This window comes from Oncorhynchus keta, chromosome 28 (genome assembly GCF_023373465.1).
Source record: "Oncorhynchus keta strain PuntledgeMale-10-30-2019 chromosome 28, Oket_V2, whole genome shotgun sequence".
Taxonomy (NCBI): domain Eukaryota; kingdom Metazoa; phylum Chordata; class Actinopteri; order Salmoniformes; family Salmonidae; genus Oncorhynchus; species Oncorhynchus keta.
Genome location: NC_068448.1, coordinates 44,730,222 through 44,753,343, shown reverse-complemented (window position 1 = coordinate 44,753,343; position 23,122 = coordinate 44,730,222). Strand labels below are relative to the sequence as shown.

Genomic DNA, 23,122 nt, shown 5'->3' with positions numbered 1-23,122 from the left:
CACTATGTAGGGAATAGGGTGTCATTTGGGACCACCCATGGCCAGTGAGGTTGAGGAGGGGGAGAGAGCCCTTATCTGTGCCTCCAGAAACAGACCTGGGACAGACGAATATAATTGGGCTTCCCATTGTGAGAAAATAAAAAAATCTGATGTTTACAGAAAGGGAGAGACACAGCTGTTGCTAGAGCAGTACAATTTCTTGGATACGTAGTCTAACACATGTAGTAGGTTCTGATTTGAGTATGTCTTTTGCCATTGGTTTTCTTTGTTCTCCATCACAGTATGTAGACCTCTGCCTTGTGTAGCCTTTGTCAGCTTGTTTTGTGTATACACATTGAGATGTATTTGGAATCTAGTATACGTGAGACCAATGTTCTATCATGTCAAAATGAACAATGATAGATTTGAGAGGCAATGGCAGCAGTAAGGTGGTAAGTGGATGCCATGAGTAACGAGGCTGGTGCCAGCAGTGATTGTGTCCTAATGACAGTGATAACTGATGTGTGACAGCATGGGTCAAAGAGACACTGGTGTGACACACCCTGAACCAATGCAATTATCACTGTAGGTAGAATTGATCTCAGAAATGACTCACGTTGTCAATGAGAAAAGGGAGAAAAAAAAGTAGGAATGTTACTGCTTTTTCCATCAGTAAACTCAGAGGTGCAAAGCTGAATGGAACAGCATGCAATGCTGTGAAAGGACAATACACTCACTCCAGGTACTATGCAAGCCGAATGTAGAGTGCCCTCTACAGGACATAAATTGACAGTGCATCTCTGTGTTGAGCGCTTGAGAACATTTGTCTCAGAAGAAAGCACCAATCAATCACTATGACACGAACACTTGTGAAATAAATGTTATTTTCATACAACTAATAAAAAAATCTTATTTACAGACATATCATTAATGGCTTGCAGGGGCATTTCTAAAATGATGGAATTTACTAGTTGACACCAAAGCTCTAAATGACAATGTTTTTACTTGAGGCGGGTCTTCTTCAACTTTGTGGAATCTCCTGATGCTTAGCGCTTGCGGGAGGGTGTGGCATGTCTGCCCGCTGGCAGACATTGGGCAGCTTCAGGCAGATAGTTCATCTCTATTGGTGGAATAGGCTCCTGGTCAAAATGACAGACTCATATGAGAGAGGAGTTTTAGTTTCCATCATTTTATTTCTTCTTAAAGGAGCAACATGTTATATTTAAGCCATCATATCGATTCCTTCATGTTTTTTCAGAAACTGCTAAAATGGCTTAGTACGGGTTCTAACCTTATCATAATCGCCAAAAATATTGTTGCAAGGACGTGAAAAACTTGTACACAAAACAACCGGCCTAGCTAGACACACACAAAAAAAGATAATTTGCAGTGTCACGCAGCGTTCTAATAAGCATGTTTTACCTGGGTGGTTTTCTATTATTTTGCTACTACTGGTATGTAATTGATATTTAGCACTATTTACATGTGGAAATGTTACATGGATAACCTTTAATTCACTGGCTAGGGTGGATTTTATGGAGAAGTTTGAACACATTGTATTGTTCTGTAGCTCCTTCTGTAGGTCCTTCTGTAGCTCAGTTGGTAGAGCATGGCGCTTGTAACGCCAGGGTAGTGGGTTCGATTCCCGGGACCACCCATACGTAGAATGTATGCACACATGACTGTAAGTCGCTTTGGATAAAAGCGTCTGCTAAATGGCATATATTATTATATTATTAAATGAAGGAAAGTACCCACTTTATGGATCAAACATTAACCAAGGTTTCACTTTAGACTTTCCCAAAATTACTGATATAAACTGCAAAAAAGTAGTCTGACAACAAAAAATGCCTGTCTCTTTGTGAGGCAGTTTTGCATTTTAGTTACAGTCCCACTAACCTGGATGAGGTAGTCTGCAATAAACTCTGGCTTTAGGCATTTGGCCTCTGGCACGTCCACCCGGAAGTCTCCTGGCTTCAACCGACTGAACTCTGCAAACAGGTGGGTGGTTCCCTTGTACAGAGATGGAGAGGGACTGGGGAGAACCTGGAGAGAGGGTAAGGGAGAGGAAATAAAGATCGGAAGAAGAGAGATTAGGAGAGAGGGTGGATGGGATTGACATTCAGAAGTGTACACGTGTCAATATCTACAAAGGCAAGTATGAAAGAGATGGGCAGTCGGACACTTGAAAAGCAGTAGTTTCTTATTAGTTTTACCCATACTAAGACACAGTAAGCGAAGAGAAGATTGAGGTACAGTATGACAGAGTAAGAGCTTTGTTTGAACCTTTGCTCCACCAGACTGCAGGAGTCGTCTGAACCCTGACTCTGGTCTGGTCGATGTTCAGCATGATGGTCCAACCGCTGAATGATCCCTCCAGGTCATTGCGGTCCTGCAGGTTCCTCCTCCAGCGCATGGTGGCCAACGCCAGCCTCTTCTGCTGGGAGCTGATGGACGGTAGCACATCCAGGATGGAGCTTCTGCCCCAATCATACTCATCCTCCTGGAACAAATCAAATCAAATGTATTTATATCAGCTGATATATCAAAGTGCTGTACAGAAACCCAACCTAAAACCCCAAACAGCAAGCAATGCAGGTGTAGAAGCACGGTGGCTAGGAAAAACTCCCTAGAAAGGCCAAAACCTAGGAAGAAACCTAGAGAGGAACCAGGCTATGAGGGGTGGTCGGTCCTCTTCTGGCTGTGCCGGGTGGAGATTTGAACATCTTGGCCATGTTCTGTTATAATGTTCATAAATGTCCAACATGGTCAAAAGAACACACAGTCAAGATATATAAACTATGTTTTTTTACTGAGTTGTCCTTCTTGGCCAGGTCTCCCTTGTGAAATTTGTCTTCTGACCTCATCGGGACTTCCTGGTTAAATTAAGGTTTAATAAAACAAGCTGGGCCTAAAAGCATGTGGAAGAAATATTGGCATGTTGTGGTCTGATGCACTAACGGCCAGATCGTGACCTGGATGAAGTGTCCCACGGAGCGACAGGCCTCCAGGTAGGAGCGGTGCAGGATCCACTTCCCCACGGCCATGGCTGCCAGGTACTTCTCATTCCTCAGAGGGGTCCCCACAATGATGTGGGAGCAGCTGGGGTCAAAGCACTGCTTGTCCAGCACCACACCACCTACAGGGACCCAAGAGGAACAAAGACATGTAGAGTCAGAAAGACACAAATGCAATAGGGGGACACACATAGATACAGATGACAGACCATCTCTGATGAGAAAGAAATAATCAAGTGTTTTCAGACCACTGCAGACAAAACATGCAGGGGTGTGTCCCAAATGACACCATATTCAGTGCACTACTTTTGAACAGAATCCTATGGGCCGTGGTCAAAAGTAGCGCACTCTATAGGGATTAGGGTGCCAATTTGAGACGCAACCAAGGAGTTGAGGCTACTTCCGACCACTGAGATGTAATACAGAGACAACAGGGCAAATACAATCCAGTTAGGTGGTGACAGACAGGGAGGAGGGTGGAGGATTGAGACTCACCCAGCTCGTCTATGAGGGCGGTGCAGCCTATCCTCTCCTGGGGGATAAGGGAGGACAGCTGGAATCGAGGAGGCTTCTTCTCCGCCACACTCTCCTCAGTCTGTGGAGAGAACAAAGAAGCTTTTACCATCACTGTCACAATCACTTTACACCACTGCACAGCTGAGTATCGATTCAACACATCAACATTTACTTATAATATCACCTTACAAGAGGGAGGGAGGCTGCGTGTGTGGTTACCTGTGGCCCTGGGGGCACGGGAGAGTTGGCGAGAGGGAAGGCAGGGGTGAGGAGGTCGGGCTCTGGCTCCTCCACTAGCGGGGTCATCACCCTCTGACCCATCTGCTGGTCAGTGACATCACACACCGCTGGATCGAAGGGGTCAAAGGTCAATGAAAGTTTAGTATAGTCTTCATATCTCGAAATCTTTGTTTTGTGGTTAATTTAAATTCTATCTGAATGAAAATGATACAAAGCATTGCCAACTATGTAAAAATAGTCTACATAAAGCCAACAAATAAAACATTACAGCCTGCAGGTCAGAAATATCCTGATAGGATATTTATTTTATCAAATCACATTGGCTACACATGGCCTGTCTGAAACGAACTTGCAACATTGTATAGAATATTCTTGGCCCTCAGTTTCCCGCCAGTGAGCTCTGGACAGACACAACCTTAGGCCATTTGCACAAGGGATAAGAAGCAGTGCTAGACTTGGGTAGGAGCTCACCAGAGCGGTGTACCGGAACCTCAAATTTCCAATGGGTGAGCTTCTGTTCCTCTTGTAGAATATTAGCTCAAACTTATTGTGGAACTCCTGCACCTAAATATAAACAGTACCAGCATCCAAAAAGAGGTACCTATTTCAGTTTAAGTCAAGCACTGATAAGCCTATTTTCTAACGTTTCTACTGGATCAGAGCATGTCATTTTTCCCTTTCAAGCCGAGTGGTTATCGAAAGGGAGAGCGCTGGAAAGATTTTTCAAACTCATTGAGGAACTATTGTAATTCTTAATGGATGTAAAAACCTGTTTGAGGTGAAAAAAACATTACATTGAGAAGCTCCACAGGTGGTGGTGGTGGATTAAGCCAATCAGAAATAATATCAGATCCCCAAATGGGCACATTCATTTGTGCGCAGGCCATGTAGCCTTTATTGGCCTACTTCTATGCGTGTCCTTACTCAACATTGACAGAAGCGTTCCAGACAATAACTACATTGACTGAACTAGTAAATGGAATTAAATAAACCAAAACTTGTTTCTCACAAGTGTAGCATAGGTTGCGCACTCCGCCAACAATGCGTCCACCAGAGGTCGACCGATTCATCGGAATGTAATCAAACTATAATATTTCTTCAGGAAAGAAGTATGTTCAATAGGAAACCGATTTTAGCAGGTGCGTAAATGTCTTCATGGCGCACGTAAACACATTTCCAAGACTGTGTCCTTCTACTAAAACTGTAATTTCTAATTCATTTTTGAAGTTACAAGCCTGATACCTTGAACATAGACTGCTGACACCCTGGAAGCCATAGGAATTGCATCCATATTTTCAATATGACCTTTCTCTTGCATTTCTAAGAGGATGGTCTCTCAAAAATAAATACTTTTCTGGTTGGTTTTTCTTTGGATTTTCTCCTACCATATCTATTGAGTTATATATATATATATATATATAACTCAATATAATATATATATATATTATGTTGAGTTATAAAAAGATCCAAGATGGCATAGCAGTTCAGACGTCTTTTGTCCTCGTCTTGTCGTGTCCCGTATATATATATATCCTTTAGCTCGAAAATCTATCGGCAGTTTTGTACGGCCCAGCGCAGCGTGGCTTGGAACGGAACATACCGGACCAATTTTTCTCTCCATGTCCCTGGATTTCAACCGCTCTCTGGACATTCATACCTGGATCTCACAGCTAGCTAGCTGCTATCCGTGTGACTATCGGCTTTCGTCGATTCCGGAGCAAACATAAATTATTCCAGAGCTAGCCAGCTCCGTCAATCACTCCTGAGTTCCATCAATAACTCCTGGGCTGCAGTCACCTATCTGGACCCGTTTTACTGCCTACGCGGAGCCCCACCGGGCCTTCACAACTGGACTGCCGACGTTATCTACCCAAAGGAGTTATCCGGCTGGCTCCTCCGTCGCGACGTTACCTGAACGCCCATCTGCGGCCTGCTAACCGTTAGCTGTCTTATCGGCTGCTATCTGAATAGACAATTAGACAATTTATTTATTTATTTTTATTATTATGTTTTCTTCTTGGGCCTCTATAACTATATCTATTGTTTTTATTTTTGTTGTTGTGTGATTTGGATTAATGCCCTCTACCACACGGAACCCCACTAATCTACTGACGGAACGCAAGAGGTGGCTAATAACAGACCTCCATCCTATGCTAGCTTGCTACCGATGGCCTGGCTAGCTGTCTAAATCGCCGTGACCCCCAACCAACCTCTCCACTCACCGGTCCCTTTTGATCACTCGACTAAGCATGCCTCTCCTTAATGTCAGGACTGCGCAAAAATGCAAATGCTTCCCGTTTGAGTTATATTAGGTTTTATTTTCATCGTTCATGCCTTGTCCATTGCTGTTCTGGTTAGTGTTTATTGGCTTATTTCACTGTAGAGCCTCTAGTCCTGCTCACTATACCTTATCCAACCTATTAGTTCCACCACCCACACATGCAATGACATCTCCTGGTTTCAATGATGTTTCAGAAATTAAAACAAGAGGCTCCCACGCTGAGGTCTGTCCAACGCTGGTCAGACCAAGCTGACTCTACACTCCAAGACTGCTTCCATCACGTGGACTGGGACATGTTTCGTATTGCGTCAGATGGGAATATTGACGAATACGCTGATTCGGTGTGCGAGTTCATTAGAACGTGCGTCGAAGATGTCGTTCCCATAGCAACGATAAAAACATTCCCTAACCAGAAACCGTGGATTGATGGCAGCATTCGCGTGAAACTGAAAGCGCGAACCACTGCTTTTAATCAGGGCAAGGTGTCTGGCAACATGACTGAATACAAACAGTGCAGCTATTCCCTCCGCAAGGCTATTAAACAAGCTAAGCGTCAGTACAGAGACAAAGTGGAATCTCAATTCAACGGCTCAGACACAAGAGGCATGTGGCAGGGTCTACAGTCAATCACGGACTACAAGATGAAATCCAGCCCAGTCACGGACCAGGATGTCTTGCTCCCAGGCAGACTAAATAACTTTTTGCCCGCTTTGAGGACAATACAGTGCCACTGACACGGCCTGCAACGGAAACATGCGGTCTCTCCTTCACTGCAGCCGAGGTGAGTAAGACATTTAAACGTGTTAACCCTCGCAAGGCTGCAGGCCCAGACGGCATCCCCAGCCGCGCCCTCAGAGCATGCGCAGACCAGCTGGCCGGTGTGTTTACGGACATATTCAATCAATCCCTATACCAGTCTGCTGTTCCCACATGCTTCAAGAGGGCCACCATTGTTCCTGTTCCCAAGAAAGCTAAGGTAACTGAGCTAAACGACTACCGCCCCGTAGCACTCACTTCCGTCATCATGAAGTGCTTTGAGAGACTAGTCAAGGACCATATCACCTCCACCCTACCTGACACCCTAGACCCACTCCAATTTGCTTAGCGCCCAAATAGGTCCACAGACGATGCAATCTCAACCACACTGCACACTGCCCTAACCCACCTGGACAAGAGGAATACCTATGTGAGAATGCTGTTCATCGACTACAGCTCGGCATTCAACACCATAGTACCCTCCAAGCTCGTCATCAAGCTCGAGACCCTGGGTCTCGACCCCGCCCTGTGCAACTGGGTACTGGACTTCCTGACGGGCCGCCCCCAGGTGGTGAGGGTAGGCAACAACATCTCCTCCCCGCTGATCCTCAACACGGGGCCCCACAAGGGTGCGTTCTGAGCCCTCTCCTGTACTCCCTGTTCACCCACGACTGCGTGGCCACGCACGCCTCCAACTCAATCATCAAGTTTGCGGACGACACAACAGTGGTAGGCTTGATTACCAACAACGACGAGACGGCCTACAGGGAGGAGGTGAGGGCCCTCGGAGTGTGGTGTCAGGAAAATAACCTCACACTCAACGTCAACAAAACTAAGGAGATGATTGTGGACTTCAGGAAACAGCAGAGGGAACACCCCCTATCCACATCGATGGAACAGTAGTGGAGAGGGTAGCTAGTTTTAAGTTCCTCGGCATACACATCACAGACAAACTGAATTGGTCCACTCACACTGACAGCGTCGTGAAGAAGGCGCAGCAGCGCCTATTCAACCTCAGGAGGCTGAAGAAATTCGGCTTGTCACCAAAAGCACTCACAAACTTCTACAGATGCACAATCGAGAGCATCCTGGCGGGCTGTATCACCGCCTGGTACGGCAACTGCTCCGCCCTCAACCGTAACGCTCTCCAGAGGGTAGTGAGGACTGCACAACGCATCACCGGGGCAAACTACCTGCCCTCCAGGACACCTACACCACCCGTTGTTACAGGAAGGCCATAAAGATCATCAAGGACATCAACCACCCGAACCACTGCCTGTTCACCCCGCTATCATCCAGAAGGCGAGGTCAGTACAGGTGCATCAAAGCTGGGACCGAGAGACTGAAAAACAGCTTCTATCTCAAGGCCATCAGACTGTTAAACAGCCACCACTAACAGTGAGTGGCTGCTGCCAACACACTGTCAATGACACTGACCCAACTCCAGCCATTTTAATAATGGGAATTGATGGGAATTATGTAAATATATCACTAGCCACTTTAAACAATGCTACCTTATATAATGTTACTTACCCTACATTATTCATCTCATATGCATATGTATATACTGTACTCTACATCATCGACTGCATCCTTATGTAACACATGTATCACTAGCCACTTTAACTATGCCACTTTGTTTACTTTGTCTACACACTCATCTCATATGTATATACTGTACTCGATACCATCTACTGTATGCTGCTCTGTACCATCACTCATTCATATATCCTTATGTACATATTCCTTATCCCCTTACACTGTGTATAAGACAGTAGTTTTGGAATTGTTAGTTAGATTACTTGTTGGTTATCACTGCATTGTCGGAACTAGAAGCACAAGCATTTCGCTACACTCGCATTTAACATCTGCTAACCATGTGTATGTGACAAATAAAATTTGATTTTGATTTGATTTGATTTTGAGAGACAATATCTCTCTCTTCATCACTCAATACCTAGGTTTACCTCCACTGTATTCACATCCTACCATACATTTGTCTGTACATTATACCTTGATGCTATTTTATCGCCACCAGAAACCTCCTTTTACTCTCTGTTCCAGACGTTCTAGACGACCAATTCTTATTGCTTTTAGCCGCACCCTTATTCTACTCCTCCTATGTTCCTCTGGCGATGTAGAGGTGAATCCAGGCCCTGCAGTGCCTAGCTCCACTCCTATTCCCCAGGCGCTCTCTTTTGACGACTTCTGTAACCGTAATAGCCTTGGTTTCATGCATGTTAACATTAGAAGCCTCCTCCCTAAGTTTGTTCTATTCACTGCTTTAGCACACTCTGCCAACCCGGATGTTCTAGATGTGTCTGAATCCTGGCTTAGGAAGACCACCAAAGACCACCATTCTGAAATTTTAATTCCAAACTACAACATTTTCAGACAAGATAGAACTGCCAAAGGGGGCGGTGTTGCAATCTACTGCAAAGATAGCCTGCAGAGTTCTGTCCTACTATCCAGGTCTGTAACCAAACAATTTGAACTTCTACTTTTAAAAATCCACCTCTCTAAAAACAAGTCTCTCACCGTTGCCGCCTGCTATAGACCACCCTCTGCCCCCAGCTGTGCTCTGGACACCATATGTGAACTGATTACCCCCCATCTATCTTCAGAGCTCGTGCTGCTAGGCGACCTAAACTGGAACATGCTTAACACGCCAGCCATCCTACAATCTAAACTTGATGCCCTCAATCTCACACAAATTATCAATGAACCTACCAGGTACCTCCCCAAAGCCTTAAACACGGGCACCCTCATAGATATCATCCTAACGAACTTGCCCTCTAAATACACCTCTGCTGTCTTCAACCAAGATCTCAGCGATCACTGCCTCATTGCCTGCATCCGTAATGGGTCAGCGGTCAAACGATCTCCACTCATCACTGTAAAACGCTCCCTGAAACACTTCAGCGAGCAGCCCTTTCTAATCGACCTGGCCGGGGTATCCTGGAAGGATATTGATCTCATCCCGTCAGTAGAGGATGCCTGGATATTTTTTTAAAATGCCTTCCTAACCATCTTAAATAAACATGCCCCATTCAAGAAATTTAGAACCAGGAACAGATATAGCCCTTGGTTCTCCCCAGACCTGACTGCCCTTAAGCAACACAAAAACATCCTATGGCGTTCTGCATTAGCATCGAACAGCCCCCGTGATATGCAGCTGTTCAGGGAAGCTAGAAACCATTATACACACAGGCAGTTAGAAAAGCCAAGGCTAGCTTTTTCAAGCAGAAATTTGCTTCCTGCAACACTAAATCAAAAACGTTCTGGGACACTGTAAAGTCCGTGGAGAATAAGAACACCTCCTCCCAGCTGCCCACTGCACTGAAGATAGGAAACACTGTCACCACTGATAAATCCACCATAATTGAGAATTTCAATAAGCATTTTTCTACGGCTGGCCATGCTTTCCACCTGGCTACTCCTACCCCGGTCAACAGCACTGCACCCCCAACAGCAACTCGCCCAAGCCTTCCCCATTTCTCCTTCTCCCAAATCCGTTCAGCTGGTGTTCTGAAAGAGCTGCAAAATCTGGACCCCTACAAATCAGCCGGGCTAGACAATCTGGACCCTTTCTTTCTAAAATTATCTGCCGAAATTGTTGCCACCCCTATTACTAGCCTGTTCAACCTCTCTTTCGTGTCGTCTGAGATTCCCAAAGATTGGAAAGCAGCTGCGGTAATCCCCCTCTTCAAAGGGGGGACACACTCTTGACCCAAACTGCTACAGACCTATATCTATCCTACCATGCCTTTCTAAGGTCTTCGAAAGCCAAGTCAACAAACAGATTACCGACCATTTTGAATCTCACCATACCTTCTCTGCTATGCAATCTGGTTTCAGAGCTGGTCATGGGTGCACCTCAGCCACGCTCAAGGTCCTAAACGATATCTTAACCGCCATCGATAAGAAACTGTGCAGCCGTATTCATTGATCTGGCCAAGGCTTTCGACTCTGTCAATCACCACATCCTCATCGGCAGACTCGACAGCCTTGGTTTCTCAAATGATTGCCTCGCCTGGTTCACCAACTACTTCTCTGATAGAGTTCAGTGTGTCAAATCGGAGGGTCTGCTGTCCGGGCCTCTGGCAGTCTCTATGGGGGTGCCACAGGGTTCAATTTTTGGACCGACTCTCTTCTCTGTATACATCAATGAGGTCGCTCTTGCTGCTGGTGAGTCTCTGATCCACCTCTACGCAGACGACAACATTCTGTATACTTCCGGCCCTTCTTTGGACACTGTGTTAACAACCCTCCAGGCAAGCTTCAATGCCATACAACTCTCCTTCCGTGGCCTCCAATTGCTCTTAAATACAAGTAAAACTAAATACATGCTCTTCAACCGATCGCTACCTGCACCTACCCGCCTGTCCAACATCACTACTCTGGACGGCTCTGACTTAGAATACGTGGACAACTACAAATACTTAGGTGTCTGGTTAGACTGTAAACTCTCCTTCCAGACCCATATCAAACATCTCCAATCCAAAGTTAAATCTAGAATTGGCTTCCTATTTCGCAACAAAGCATCCTTCACTCATGCTGCCAAACATACCCTTGTAAAACTGACCATCCTACCAATCCTCAACTTTGGCGATGTCATTTACAAAATAGCCTCCAATACCCTACTCAACAAATTTGATGCAGTCTATCACAGTGCAATCTGTTTTGTCACCAAAGCCCCATATACTACCCACCATTGCGACCTGTACGCTTTCGTTAGCTGGCCCTCGCTTCATACTCGTCGCCAAACCCACTGGCTCCATGTCATCTACAAGACCCTGCTAGGTAAAGTCCCCCCTTATCTCAGCTCGCTGGTCACCATAGCATCTCCCACCTGTAGCAAACGCTCCAGCAGGTATATCTCTCTGGTCACCCCCAAAACCAATTATTTATTTGGCCGCCTCTCCTTCCAGTTCTCTGCTGCCAATGACTGGAACGAACTACAAAAATCTCTGAAACTGGAAACACTTATCTCCTTCACTAGCTTTAAGCACCAACTGTCAGAGCAGCTCACAGATTACTGCACCTGTACATAGCCCACCTATAATTTAGCCCAAACAACTACCTCTTTCCCAACTGTATTTAATTAATTTATTTATTTTGTTCCATTATTTTTATTTCTACTTTGCACATTCTTCCATTGCAAAACTACCATTCCAGTGTTTTACTTGCTATATTGTATTTACTTTGCCACCATGGCCTTTTTTTCCTTTACCTCCCTTCTCACCTAATTTGCTCACATTGTATTATACTGTTTATACTGTATTATTGACTGTATGTTTGTTTTACTCCATGTGTAGCTCGTTGTATCTGTCGAACTGCTTTGCTTTATCTTGGCCAGGTCGCAATTGTAAATGAGAACTTGTTCTCAACTTGCCTACCTGGTTAAATAAAGGTGAAATAAAAAAAATAAAAAAATATTCTTGTACATTATTTTAACATTAAACTTCAAAGTGTTTTCTTTCCAATGGTACCAATTATATGCATATCCTGGCTTCAGGGCCAGAGCTACAGGCAGTAAACTTTGGGCACGTCATTCAGGCAGGAAGTTGAGAAAAAAGGGGCCATAGCCCTAAGAAAACAATCCTTAACCTGAATAGTGCCAAAAGCACGTCTAGTGGTTAAGAGGAGCTGGCTACTAAAGAACTCCCAAAAGATTCACCGACATGCACGTCAGAGTCACTCAGATTGCTGCCGACAGTGATCTGCCAGAATCTTTTTCACTTCATTCAATGGGACATCAAATCTGCATTTCTGCAGGTTACAGAGCTGTCAAGGGACATTCACATTCAACCTCCGCCTGAAGCTAAGGAACACTGTAGAAACTAAGAAAGTGTGTGTATGGCCTCACAACTGCATCACTCTCTGGTACAACAAAGTTTTTATTTATTTTACCTTTATTTAACTAGGCAAGTCAGTTAAGAACAAATTCTTATTTTCAATGACGGCCTAGGAACAGTGGGTTAACTGCCTGTTCAGGGGCAGAACGACAGATTTGTACCTTGTCAGCTCGGGGGTTTGAACTTGCAACCTTCCGGTTACTAGTCCAACACTCTAACCACTAGGCTACCCTGCCTAGTGGTTAGGCAACAATGCTGAGTACAGGTGGCAAAATGTCACAAGTGGATCCTGACGCCTTCTATTGGCTTGATCAAGACTGCAATGTGACTGGAGTACTTGCCTGTCATGTTGATGACTTCATATTTCTGGTAACCGTGTTCTCAGAGCTTACCACTGTTGAGGCAAAACAGCACATTGTACCTGTAATGTGTCACTGACAACTACTCCCTAGTTGATGCTGTCAAGTCAACCAAGACTGTCACAGAGAAAAGACTTCGTCTTGAGGTTAGCAGCATCAAGGAACTTATTCAGGCTCCAGCGGATTCTGTGGTCGGCCACAAAAGAACCGCAAGCTGACGGACAAAAAAACATTTGCACTTGTGCTCCTAAAGGCTATCAGTAATGATGCCATTGTAACATGACCCATTTGTAATGGGGACTTGAATAACACTTGGATATTTAACTATTTGTTGATGCTTTATTGTCTAAAAAGAAAAGTGGGAGATTGTTAAGTTCATGTTTAAAGTATTCCTATACTTGTTATTACGGTGCTCTGTTGGACCGGTCCTGAGAGTAATGGCAACTATGTACCGTGGAGATACGGTGAAGTAAACGTTGTTAACCTCTCTGGGATATGTGGGACGGTAGCGTCCCACTTGGCCAAAAGCCAGAGAAAATGCAGAGCACCAAATTCAAATAAATTCCTATAAAAATCAAACTTTCATGAAATCACACATGTAAGATACCAAATTAAAGCTACATGTGTTGTGAATCCAGCCAACATGTCAGATTTCAAAAAGGCTTTTTGGCGAAAGCAAACGATGCTATTATCTGTGGATAGCACTTTCATAAACAAAAGAGAACATATTTCAACCCTTTAGGCGCGACAAGCAGACATAAAAATCATGCCTTACCTTTGACGAGCTTCTTCTGTTGGCACTCCAATATGTCCCATAAACATCACAAATGGTCCTTTTGTTCGATTAATTCCATCCATATATATCCAAAATGTCCATTTATTTGGTGCGTTTGATCCAGAAAACCACTGGTCCCAACTTGCGCAACGTGACTACAAAATATCTCAAATGTTACCTGTAAACTTTGCCAAAACATTTCAAACTACTTTTTTAATACAACTTTAGGTATTTTTTTAAGTAAATAAATCGATAAAATTGAAGGCGGGATGATCTATGTTCAATACAGGAAGACCCAGTTTTCAGTACACTTTATTGCCGAATGCTGACAGTACTGTTAACATGTTGTGACTTATAAGGATTAAGTAGAAGCCAGGTTTGGGAATGTGTGCATCTTGAGACAGACCTTTTTACAGTGGTGGAAGGCTGGGGTGGAGAAGTTACTGAAGACGAACAGAGACTTGTCATTGTGGTCCAGCTGTAACGCCGCCTCCTCATCAATGGTCTTCAAGTGCTTCTCTGACTGGAGCTCCATGATGGCCTGTTTCATAGTGAAGAGAAAGATAATGCATTTCAATAAGGGATGGATCGAAATGTACATAATGCTTTTTCAATTTCAGGCAAGGGGAGGGTTTAGTATTTTTTTAAATCCCGTCCAGGGGAAGGTCATGTCATTTGTAATCGATGACATTTCAATGACATTTTCAGTGTTATAGAATGAGTTGCTAATCAGGCTATATAATCGATGTGTGCCTGAATCCGTCCCTCATCTCCGATTCTCCACTAAGCTCAATATCAAGTTCGCCTATAAGCTACTTAGTGTGGTCTCAATCAATAATCCATACCAGGGCTGACCCCAATTATTCCACTGGTTGATTGTTTGGTAGGTAGGCTGTTGGTAGCCTGAGATTGTTTTTAGTCGAGCTGAAGCAAATATATACTGTACCAGTCAAAAGTTTGGACACCCACTCATTCAATGTTTTTTCTTTTACTATTTTCTACATTGTAGAATAATAGTCAAGACATCAAAACTATGAAATAACAATGGAATAATTTAGCAACCCCAAAAAAGTGTTAAATCCAAATATATTTTAGATTTTTCTCAGTAGATACCCTTTGCACGCTCAACATTCTCTCAACCAGCTTCATTAGGAATGCTTTTCCAACAGTCTTGAAGGAGTTTCGACATATGGCTGCTCTTCCTTCACTCTGCGCTCCAACTCATCCCAAACCATCTCAATTGGGTTGTGGTCAGGTGATTGTGGAGGCCAGGTCATCTGATGCAGCACTCAATCACTCTCCTTCTTGGTCAAATAGCCCTTACACAGCCTGGAGGTGTGTTTTGGGTCATTGTCATGTCGAAAAACAAATGATAGTGGGACTAAGCGCAAACCAGATGGGATGGCGTATCGCTGCAGAATGCTGTGGTATTCATGCTGGTTAAGTGTGCCATGAAATCTAAATAAATCAGTGTCACCAGCAAAGCACCCCACACAATCACACCCCCTCCTCCATTCTTCATGGTGGGAACCACACATGCGGAGATAATCCGTTCACCTACTGCCTCTCACAAAGAAACGGCGGTTGGAACCAAAAATCTCAAATTTGTTCCTAGGCCGTCATTGAAAATAAGAATTTGTTCTTAACTGACTTGCCTAGTTAAATAAAGGTAATATAAGGCTGGTAACTAATGAACGCATCCTCTGCAGCAGAGGTAACTCTGGGTCTTCCTATCCTGTGGCGGTCCAAATGATTGCCAGTTTCATCATAGCGCTTGACGGTTATTGCGATTGAACTTGAAGAAACTTTCAAGGATCTTGACATTTTCCAGACTGACTGGTCTTAAATCTTGTGTGGTTTTCGGGTCTGAGGAACCCATTTTCAATGTTTACTAAAAGAAAAATTACACAATTAATAATTATTTCAACCTGAGACTCATTGGCCTCAATTTCTGTGAAGATGTAAAAGAACCCATTTTCAAATAAAATGTGATTTGTCACATGCACTGAATACAACAGGTGTAGTAGACATTAGTGACATGCTTACTTTACAAGCCCTTAACCAACAATGCAGTTAAGAAAAACACATACAAGAAATAAAAGTAACACATAATTAGAGAGCAGCAGTAAAATAACAATAGCGAGGCTATATACTGTACAGGGGGTACCGGTACAGAGTCAATGTGCGGGGGCTCCGGGTAGTCGAGGTAATATGTATATGCAGGAAGTCATTAAAGTGACTATGCATTGATAATAACAGAGTAGCAAACAGTGTAAATGAGTGTGGGGGGAGGCAATGCAAATAGTTTTTTTAAGGTCTTCCTTCCACCGCCTCGTATAGAGGTCCTGAATGGCAGGAAGCTAGGCCCCAGTGATGTACTGGGCCGTACCCACTATCCTCTGTAGTTCCTTGCGGTCGGAGGCCAAGCAGTTGCCATACCAGGCAGTGATGCAACCCATCAGGATGCTCTCGATGGTGCAGCTGTAGAACCTTTTGAGGATCTGAGGACCAATACCAAATCTTTTCAGTCTCCTGAGGGGGAATAGATTTTGTCGTGCCTTCTTCACAACGATCTTGGTGTGCTTGGACCAGTTTGTTGGTGATGTGGATGCCAAGGAACCTTTTAAGGATCCACAATCATCTCCTTTGTCTTGAACACGTTGAGGGAGAGGTTGTTGTCCTTGCAACACACGGTCAGGTCTCTGACCTCCCTATAGAATGTCTCATTGTTGTCAGTGATCAGGCCTACCACGGTTGTGTAACCGGCAGACTTAATGATGGTGTTGGAGTCGTGCCTGGCCGTGCAGTCATGAGTGAACAGGGAGTACAGGAGGGGACTGAGCACGCACCTCTGAGGGGCCCCCGTGTTGAGGATCAGCGTGGTGAATGTGTTGTTACCTACCCTTACCACTTGGGGGTGGCCCATCAGGAAGTCCAGGATCCAGTTGTAGAGGGAGGTGTTTAGTCCCAGGGACCTCAGCTTAGTGATTTGAGAGCACTATAGTGTTAAAAGCTGTAGTCAATGAAACGCACTCTCACATAGGTGTACCTTTTGTCCAGATGTGAAAGGGCAGTGTGGAGTGCAATAGAGATTGCATCATCTGTGGATCTGTTGTGCGGTATGCAAATTGGAGTGGGTCTAGGGTTTCTGGGATAATGGTGTTGTGAGCCATGACCAGTCTTTCAAAGCACTTCATGGCTACAGACGTGAGTGCTACGGGTCGGTAGTCATTTAGGCAGGTTACCTTAGTCTTCTTAAGCACAGGGACTATGGTGGTCTGCTTGAAACATGTTGGTATTACAGACTCAGTCAGGGAGAGGTTGAAAACGTCAGTGAATACACTTGCCATTTGATCAGCACATGCTCGGACAACACGTCCTGGTAATCCGTCTGGCCCTGCAGCCTTGTGAATGTTGACCTGTTTAAAGGTCTTACTCAGATCGGCTGTGGAGAGCGTGATCACACAGTCATCCAGAACAGGTGATGCTCTCATGAATGTTTCAGTGATGCCTCGAAGCGAGCATAGAAGTAATTTAGCTTGTCTGGTAGGCTTGTGTCACTGGGAAGCTCTCGGCTGTGCGTCCCGTTGTTGTCTGTAATAGTTTGCAAGCCACATCTGACGAGCGTCAGAGCCAGTGTAGTACGATTCGATCTTAGTCTTGTATTGACACTTTGCCTGTTTGATGGTTCGTTGGAGGGCATAGCAGGATTTCTTACAATCTTCCGAGTTAGAGTCCCGCTCCTTGAAAGCGGCAGCACTATCCTTTAGCTCAGTGCGGATGTTGCCTGTAATCCATGGCTTCTGATTGGGGTATGCACGTACAGTCACTGTGGGGACGATGTCATCGATGCACTTATTGATGAAGCCAGCGACTGATGCGGTGTACTCCTTGAGGTGCTGGCTTCATCAATAAGTGCATCGATGACATCGTCCCCACAGTGACTTCCTTAGATACCGTGCACCAGTTGTTGTTTACAAATGTACCCTTTGTCTTACCAGAGGCTGCCAGCCAGCTGTATGTTATTCATGTTGTCATTCAGCCAGGACTCTGTGAAACATAAGATATTACAGTTTAATGTCCCGTTGGTAGAATATCCAGGTTCTTTCAGTTCGTCCACTTTATTATCCAGCGATTGTACGTTGGCCAACAGTACCGATGGCAAAGGGGATTGCAGATTAGCCACTTGTCGCCGGATCCTCACAAGGCACCCCGATCTCCTTCCGCGAAACCTCGGTCTCTTTCTCCTGCGAATGACGGGGATGAGGGCCTGCTCGGGTGTCTGGAGTAAATCCCTCTCGTCCGACTCATTGAAGAAAAATTCAAAGTGAGTAATCGCTGTTCTGATGTTCAGAAGCTGTTTTCAGTCTAAGAGACGGAAGCAGCAACATTATATACAAAATAAGTTACAATGCGAGAAAAAAAATAAAAAATAGCATGGTTGGTTAAGAGCCCATAAAACAGCAGCCATCCCCTCTGGCGCCATTATACATTGAGTGCACACTGTGCACCCCCCTACACATTTATAGTACATATGTGGTGTTTGGGTCCACTGGGTAATAAAAGTGTGGAAAAGTGTGTAGGTGAAAACAAGTAAAAAATGAAACAAAAAGGTTTGCTGTGTGCCTTCACTCTGTCTTCCTCCTCCCTGGGCCTGCGGTTTCAACATAGGGAGACAGAAAAGAGCACCAATAAACTGTCTCACACTCTATAACCCTTCGTAGTGTGTGAAAAAAAAAGATCTGGATTTCCCCACACTCTACCCCAGCCAGGTGTAGATTGGGGGAGGGACACAACAAATAAATAGCTTTGTATGTGTGGCTCCTTACCACAATCAATCAGTATAGCAGAAATAATCTCTGCTCAGAGGGCCTTAGAAAAATAAATTGCAGCGAGAAGCTAGTGTGGAAGGAGCGTCTTCCCCTTTGGAAGATTAAGAATTTTCAGAATATGAGGAACATGTATCTGTCAATTTAGTGAGTTGTAAGAAGAGGATGAGATCGACCCTCAGCCAGCCCGTCAGCAGCCAGCCACAGGGCCAGCCCGTCAGTAGCCAGCTCATCAGCAGCCTGCAGAATGAGAAATATGGATGTAAAAAAAATGGTGAAATTGAATGGTCTTCTTGCCCAAGGAATGAGCCACCCCGCATGGCTGCCAATGTAATAAGGATGCAACCAGGGTCGAGGCAGATGGCAGGTACTCATGCGCAGAGCATAGTCTTCTTTTGAACTGTTCACCCCAGACACCATGTAGTTAATCATTCTGGACTGCACTAATTTGGAGGGAAGGCATGTTTTTTGAAGAGAGGTGGAAGGAGTGGACCAAACTCATTTAGATGCATACTTTGATGTTCTTATCCTTGATTGTGTTTTCAGATCAAATGGGGAATCCACAGAATCCCTGTGGGATGCAGAAACTGGCAGAAAACTTCTGTGCAACAACGTCTCTGGAAAGCTACCAAATTATTTCCACAATTATCCGCTTCGATAACCGAGTCACCAGACCAGCTCAGTAGCAGAGAGACAAGCTGCAATCAGTTCAGTGTGGGACAAGTAGAGGGACCGCCTTCCCCTGTTTTAAAACCCTGGGCCCAACGTTACTGTTGATGAGCAGCTTATGCCATTTAGGGGCCCCTGTCCCTTCAGGCAGTACATACCGTCTAAACCCGCAAAATATGGAATCAAAATCTGATGCTGCTTCATCATATGGATGAACTTTCAAGTGTATACGGGGAAGCCAGATGGAGGAGCCCCTGAGAAGAACAAATCACTTAACTTTTTTACTTCACACAAGCTGGGACAGGAGCTCTTCAAGAGAAAGCTGACGATTGTAGGAACAATACCAAAAAACAAGCCAGAGCTCCCACCTCAGCAGATGAATACACTAAACATGCCTGGCAATTCCTCCAAGTTTGTGTTCACATCCGACATGAAGGCGGTCCACCCACTTGTCCCACACTGACCTGATTGGAGCGAGAGGCTGCTGCCCTATATACAGTGGTTCGTCCTTTAACCTCTTGATTCTAGCCATCCCGGATCCAGGATCGTGAATACAGCCTCAAGCTCATTACCATAACGCAACGTTAACTATTCATGAAAATCGCAAATGAAATGAAATAAATATGCTAGCTCTCAAGCTTAGCCTTTTGTTAACAACACTGTCATCTCAGATTTTCAAAATATGCTTTTCAACCATAGCAAAACAAGCATTTGTGTAAGATTATTGATAGCTAGCGTAGCATTTAGCGTAGCATTCATCAGGCAACATTTTCACAAAAACAAGAAAAGCATTCAAATAAAATCATTTACCTTTGAAGAACTTCGGATGTTTTCAATGAGGAGACTCTCAGTTAGATAGCAAATGTTCGGTTTTTCCTGAAAGATTCTTTGTGTAGGAGAAATCGCTCCGTTTTGTTCGTCACGTTTGGCTACCAAAAAAAAAACGCAAATTCAGTCATCAAAACGCCAAAACTTTTTTCCAAATGAACTCCATAAAATTGACTGAAACATGGTAAACGTTGTTTAGAATCAATCCTCAAGGTGTTTTTCACATATCTCTTCGATGATATATCGTTCGTGGAAGTCTGCTCTCTCCTCTGAATCACATGGAAGAATGCTTGCAGCTGAAGATTACGCACCAATTTCGACAAAGGACACCGGGCGGAAACCTGGTAAATGTAGTCTCTTATGGCCAATCTTCCAATGTTATGCCTACAAACACGTCACAATGCTGCAGACACCTTGGGGAAACGGCAGAAAGTGTAGGCTCGTTCAGGGCGCATTCACAGCCATATTAGGAGACAACGGAAAACAGAGCCTCAACCATTTTGCTCACTTCCTGTTTGAAGTTTCATCTTGGTTTCGCCTGTAGCATCAGTTCTGTGGCACTCACATATAATATCTTTGCAGTTTTGGAAACGTCAGTGTTTTCTTTCCAAAGCTGTCAATTATATGCATAGTCGAGCATCTTTTCGTGACAAAATATCTTGTTTAAAACGGGAACGTTTTTTCATCCAAAAATGAAATACTGCCCCTTGTGTTCCAAGAGGTTAAAAGTTGCAGAATTCTATGGTATCTTATTTAAGTGCCAACCACTGGTACCATTAATGCTAGTTAGCGCTAGTTTGACCACCAGAGGGCATCTTTGAGAAGCATTTGATAGCCTTCAATAGTGGCTGTACTAGAGAACTTTAATGTCTTCAGACATAGTTTCAGGCTTTTATTTTGAAAAATGAGCCAGAACGATAACATCGTGTCAAGTGGTCACATGAGTTTTGCTCGTGCAACAGAGTTTGGATAGCCATTGCTTTTCCCTCTCCTACTGTGAAAGACATTTGCGGTTGATATATTATCGGTTATATGTTTTAAAAACAACCTGAGGATTGATTATAAAAAACGTTTGACATGTTTCTGTGGACATTATGGAAACTATTTGGAATTTTCGTCTACGTTGTCGTGACCGCTCTTTCCTGTGGATTTCTAAACATAATGCGACAAACAAATGGAGGTATTTTGGATATAAAAATTATCTTTATGGAACGAAAATTACTCAATTGCGCACCAACTTACTCTGAGAGCCCCCACCTACCCACTTTCGCAATGTGATCCTTCACGCTCATTTTTCAAAATAAAAGCCTGACACTATGTCTAATGACTGTTGACACCTTAGGGAAGCCACAGAAAAAGGAATCTGGTTGATATCCCTTTAAATGAAGGACAGGCACGCATAGGAAAACAGAAGTTTCAAAATAAGAGGCACTTCCTGATTGGATTATCCTCAGGCTTTCGCCCTTTAATATCAGTTCTGTTATACTCACAGACAATATGTTTACAGTTTTGGAAACTTTAGAGTGTTTTCTATCCTAATCTGTCAATTATATGCATATTCTAGCATCTGGTCATGAGAAATAGGCCATTTACTTTGGGAACGTTATTTTTCCAAACAAAAATAGTGCCCCCTAGCTTCAAGAGGTTAACAAAAGGCTAAGATGTGTTTTCCTATATTGCACTTGTGATTTCATGAATATAAATATTTGTAGTAATATTTATTGAATGTAGCTCTATGCTATTCAGTGGTTGTTGATGACACTTATCCCAATAGGGGATTGCAGCCATAACAAGTTAAGAAAAGTTGCTTAATTAATATTATGGTGTTTCTATTCCAAGAAAAAAAAAAAAACTCAGACTCCTTTAGGATGGAACGGAAAATATGGCCCTGTTTAATGTGACGGTCGGGAGTAGGCTACAGTACTTTGCTATTTAGCTAAAGAATCCCTGTGTCGTGCGGGCACGCGGGAGACCGGGGTTCAATTCCCAGACGGGGAGGAAGGAGTAGACTGTCCTTGTAAATAAGAATTTGCTCTTAACTGACTTGCCTAGTTAAATAAAAAGGTTACACTAAGAGAATAACACTTCTACACCCTAATTGTGGTCTAACCAATACACAAACGGAGATTCAGTGAAAATAAAAATCTCATTGATTTATCAAGGCCAGTCGCCATGCTTGTCTCAGAGCAGCGCAAAATGGTGCTAAAATAGTTGTAGGCCATTGCTTCAAATGCTATTGCTTCTAAGTTTAAAATGCTCTTTAAATAAATAACACCTACACCACTTTTAACAGCACATTACTCAACACTAGTGAGACTCATTTCGCCTACAGTATATCGAAAAATATGACTTGACTCTCAGTCAATAATTACATATAGCGGATTGGATGTTTCTAAATTTAAAACCAAAAGCCGTCTCGTGGGTCTCCGTGGCGGCCGGCACGGGTATCGAACCTGCATCTGTAGCAAAGCATTTTGCACTGCGGGAGCCCCCATCCACAAAGTATCAAAATACAGAGAGGTGTTGGTAAGCGTATATTGTCCTGCTAATAGCGTATAATGGGCTATTATAATACTGTACATGGTGTCCAGGTCAGGATAACCAAAACATTTCTTTATTAAAGACTATCAGAAAGAATGTTGGTACTTATTTTGATCCTAAACCATGAATGAGTGAGTCACTCAGCTTATGACTGTGCCATCAACTTGATAATATAGAACGATATTTTGGAGGTTATTTAATTTTCTAAAAACAAAAGTGAGCGATTGAAATCTGAATAATGGCCAAAATAATATTTGTAGAGGCCAAAATATTTATTTCTGTTTTTAGAGGGAGAAACGCTGGGCCAATTGTGCGCCGCCCCATGGGACTCCCAATCACGGTCGGATGTGATACATAATAATAATACTTTTTGTTGCATTATTTGTTTTGTCTTTTCTGGTGGATTAAACTGAAACTGAAACCAATCACTGCCGGTTGTGATACAGCCAACCTAACCAAGAAATACATTTCACG

General features: G+C 43.8%; 1 protein-coding gene across 1 annotated transcript in view; it reads right to left on the bottom strand.

Moving 5' to 3' along the window:
* LOC118361468 (transmembrane protein 108-like) overlaps positions 1-23,122 on the bottom strand; it is a 107,486-nt gene that overhangs the window by 81,453 nt on the left and 2,911 nt on the right. Inside the window, exons 3-8 of the mRNA XM_052483162.1 lie at positions 14,188-14,322; positions 3,732-3,859; positions 3,492-3,591; positions 2,955-3,118; positions 2,266-2,482; positions 1,879-2,025 (exon numbers count right to left, since the gene is read on the bottom strand). Coding sequence (XP_052339122.1) covers positions 1,879-2,025; positions 2,266-2,482; positions 2,955-3,118; positions 3,492-3,591; positions 3,732-3,833 — 730 coding nt within the window. The 5' untranslated portion in view covers positions 3,834-3,859; positions 14,188-14,322. The remainder of the gene's footprint in view (positions 1-1,878; positions 2,026-2,265; positions 2,483-2,954; positions 3,119-3,491; positions 3,592-3,731; positions 3,860-14,187; positions 14,323-23,122) is intronic.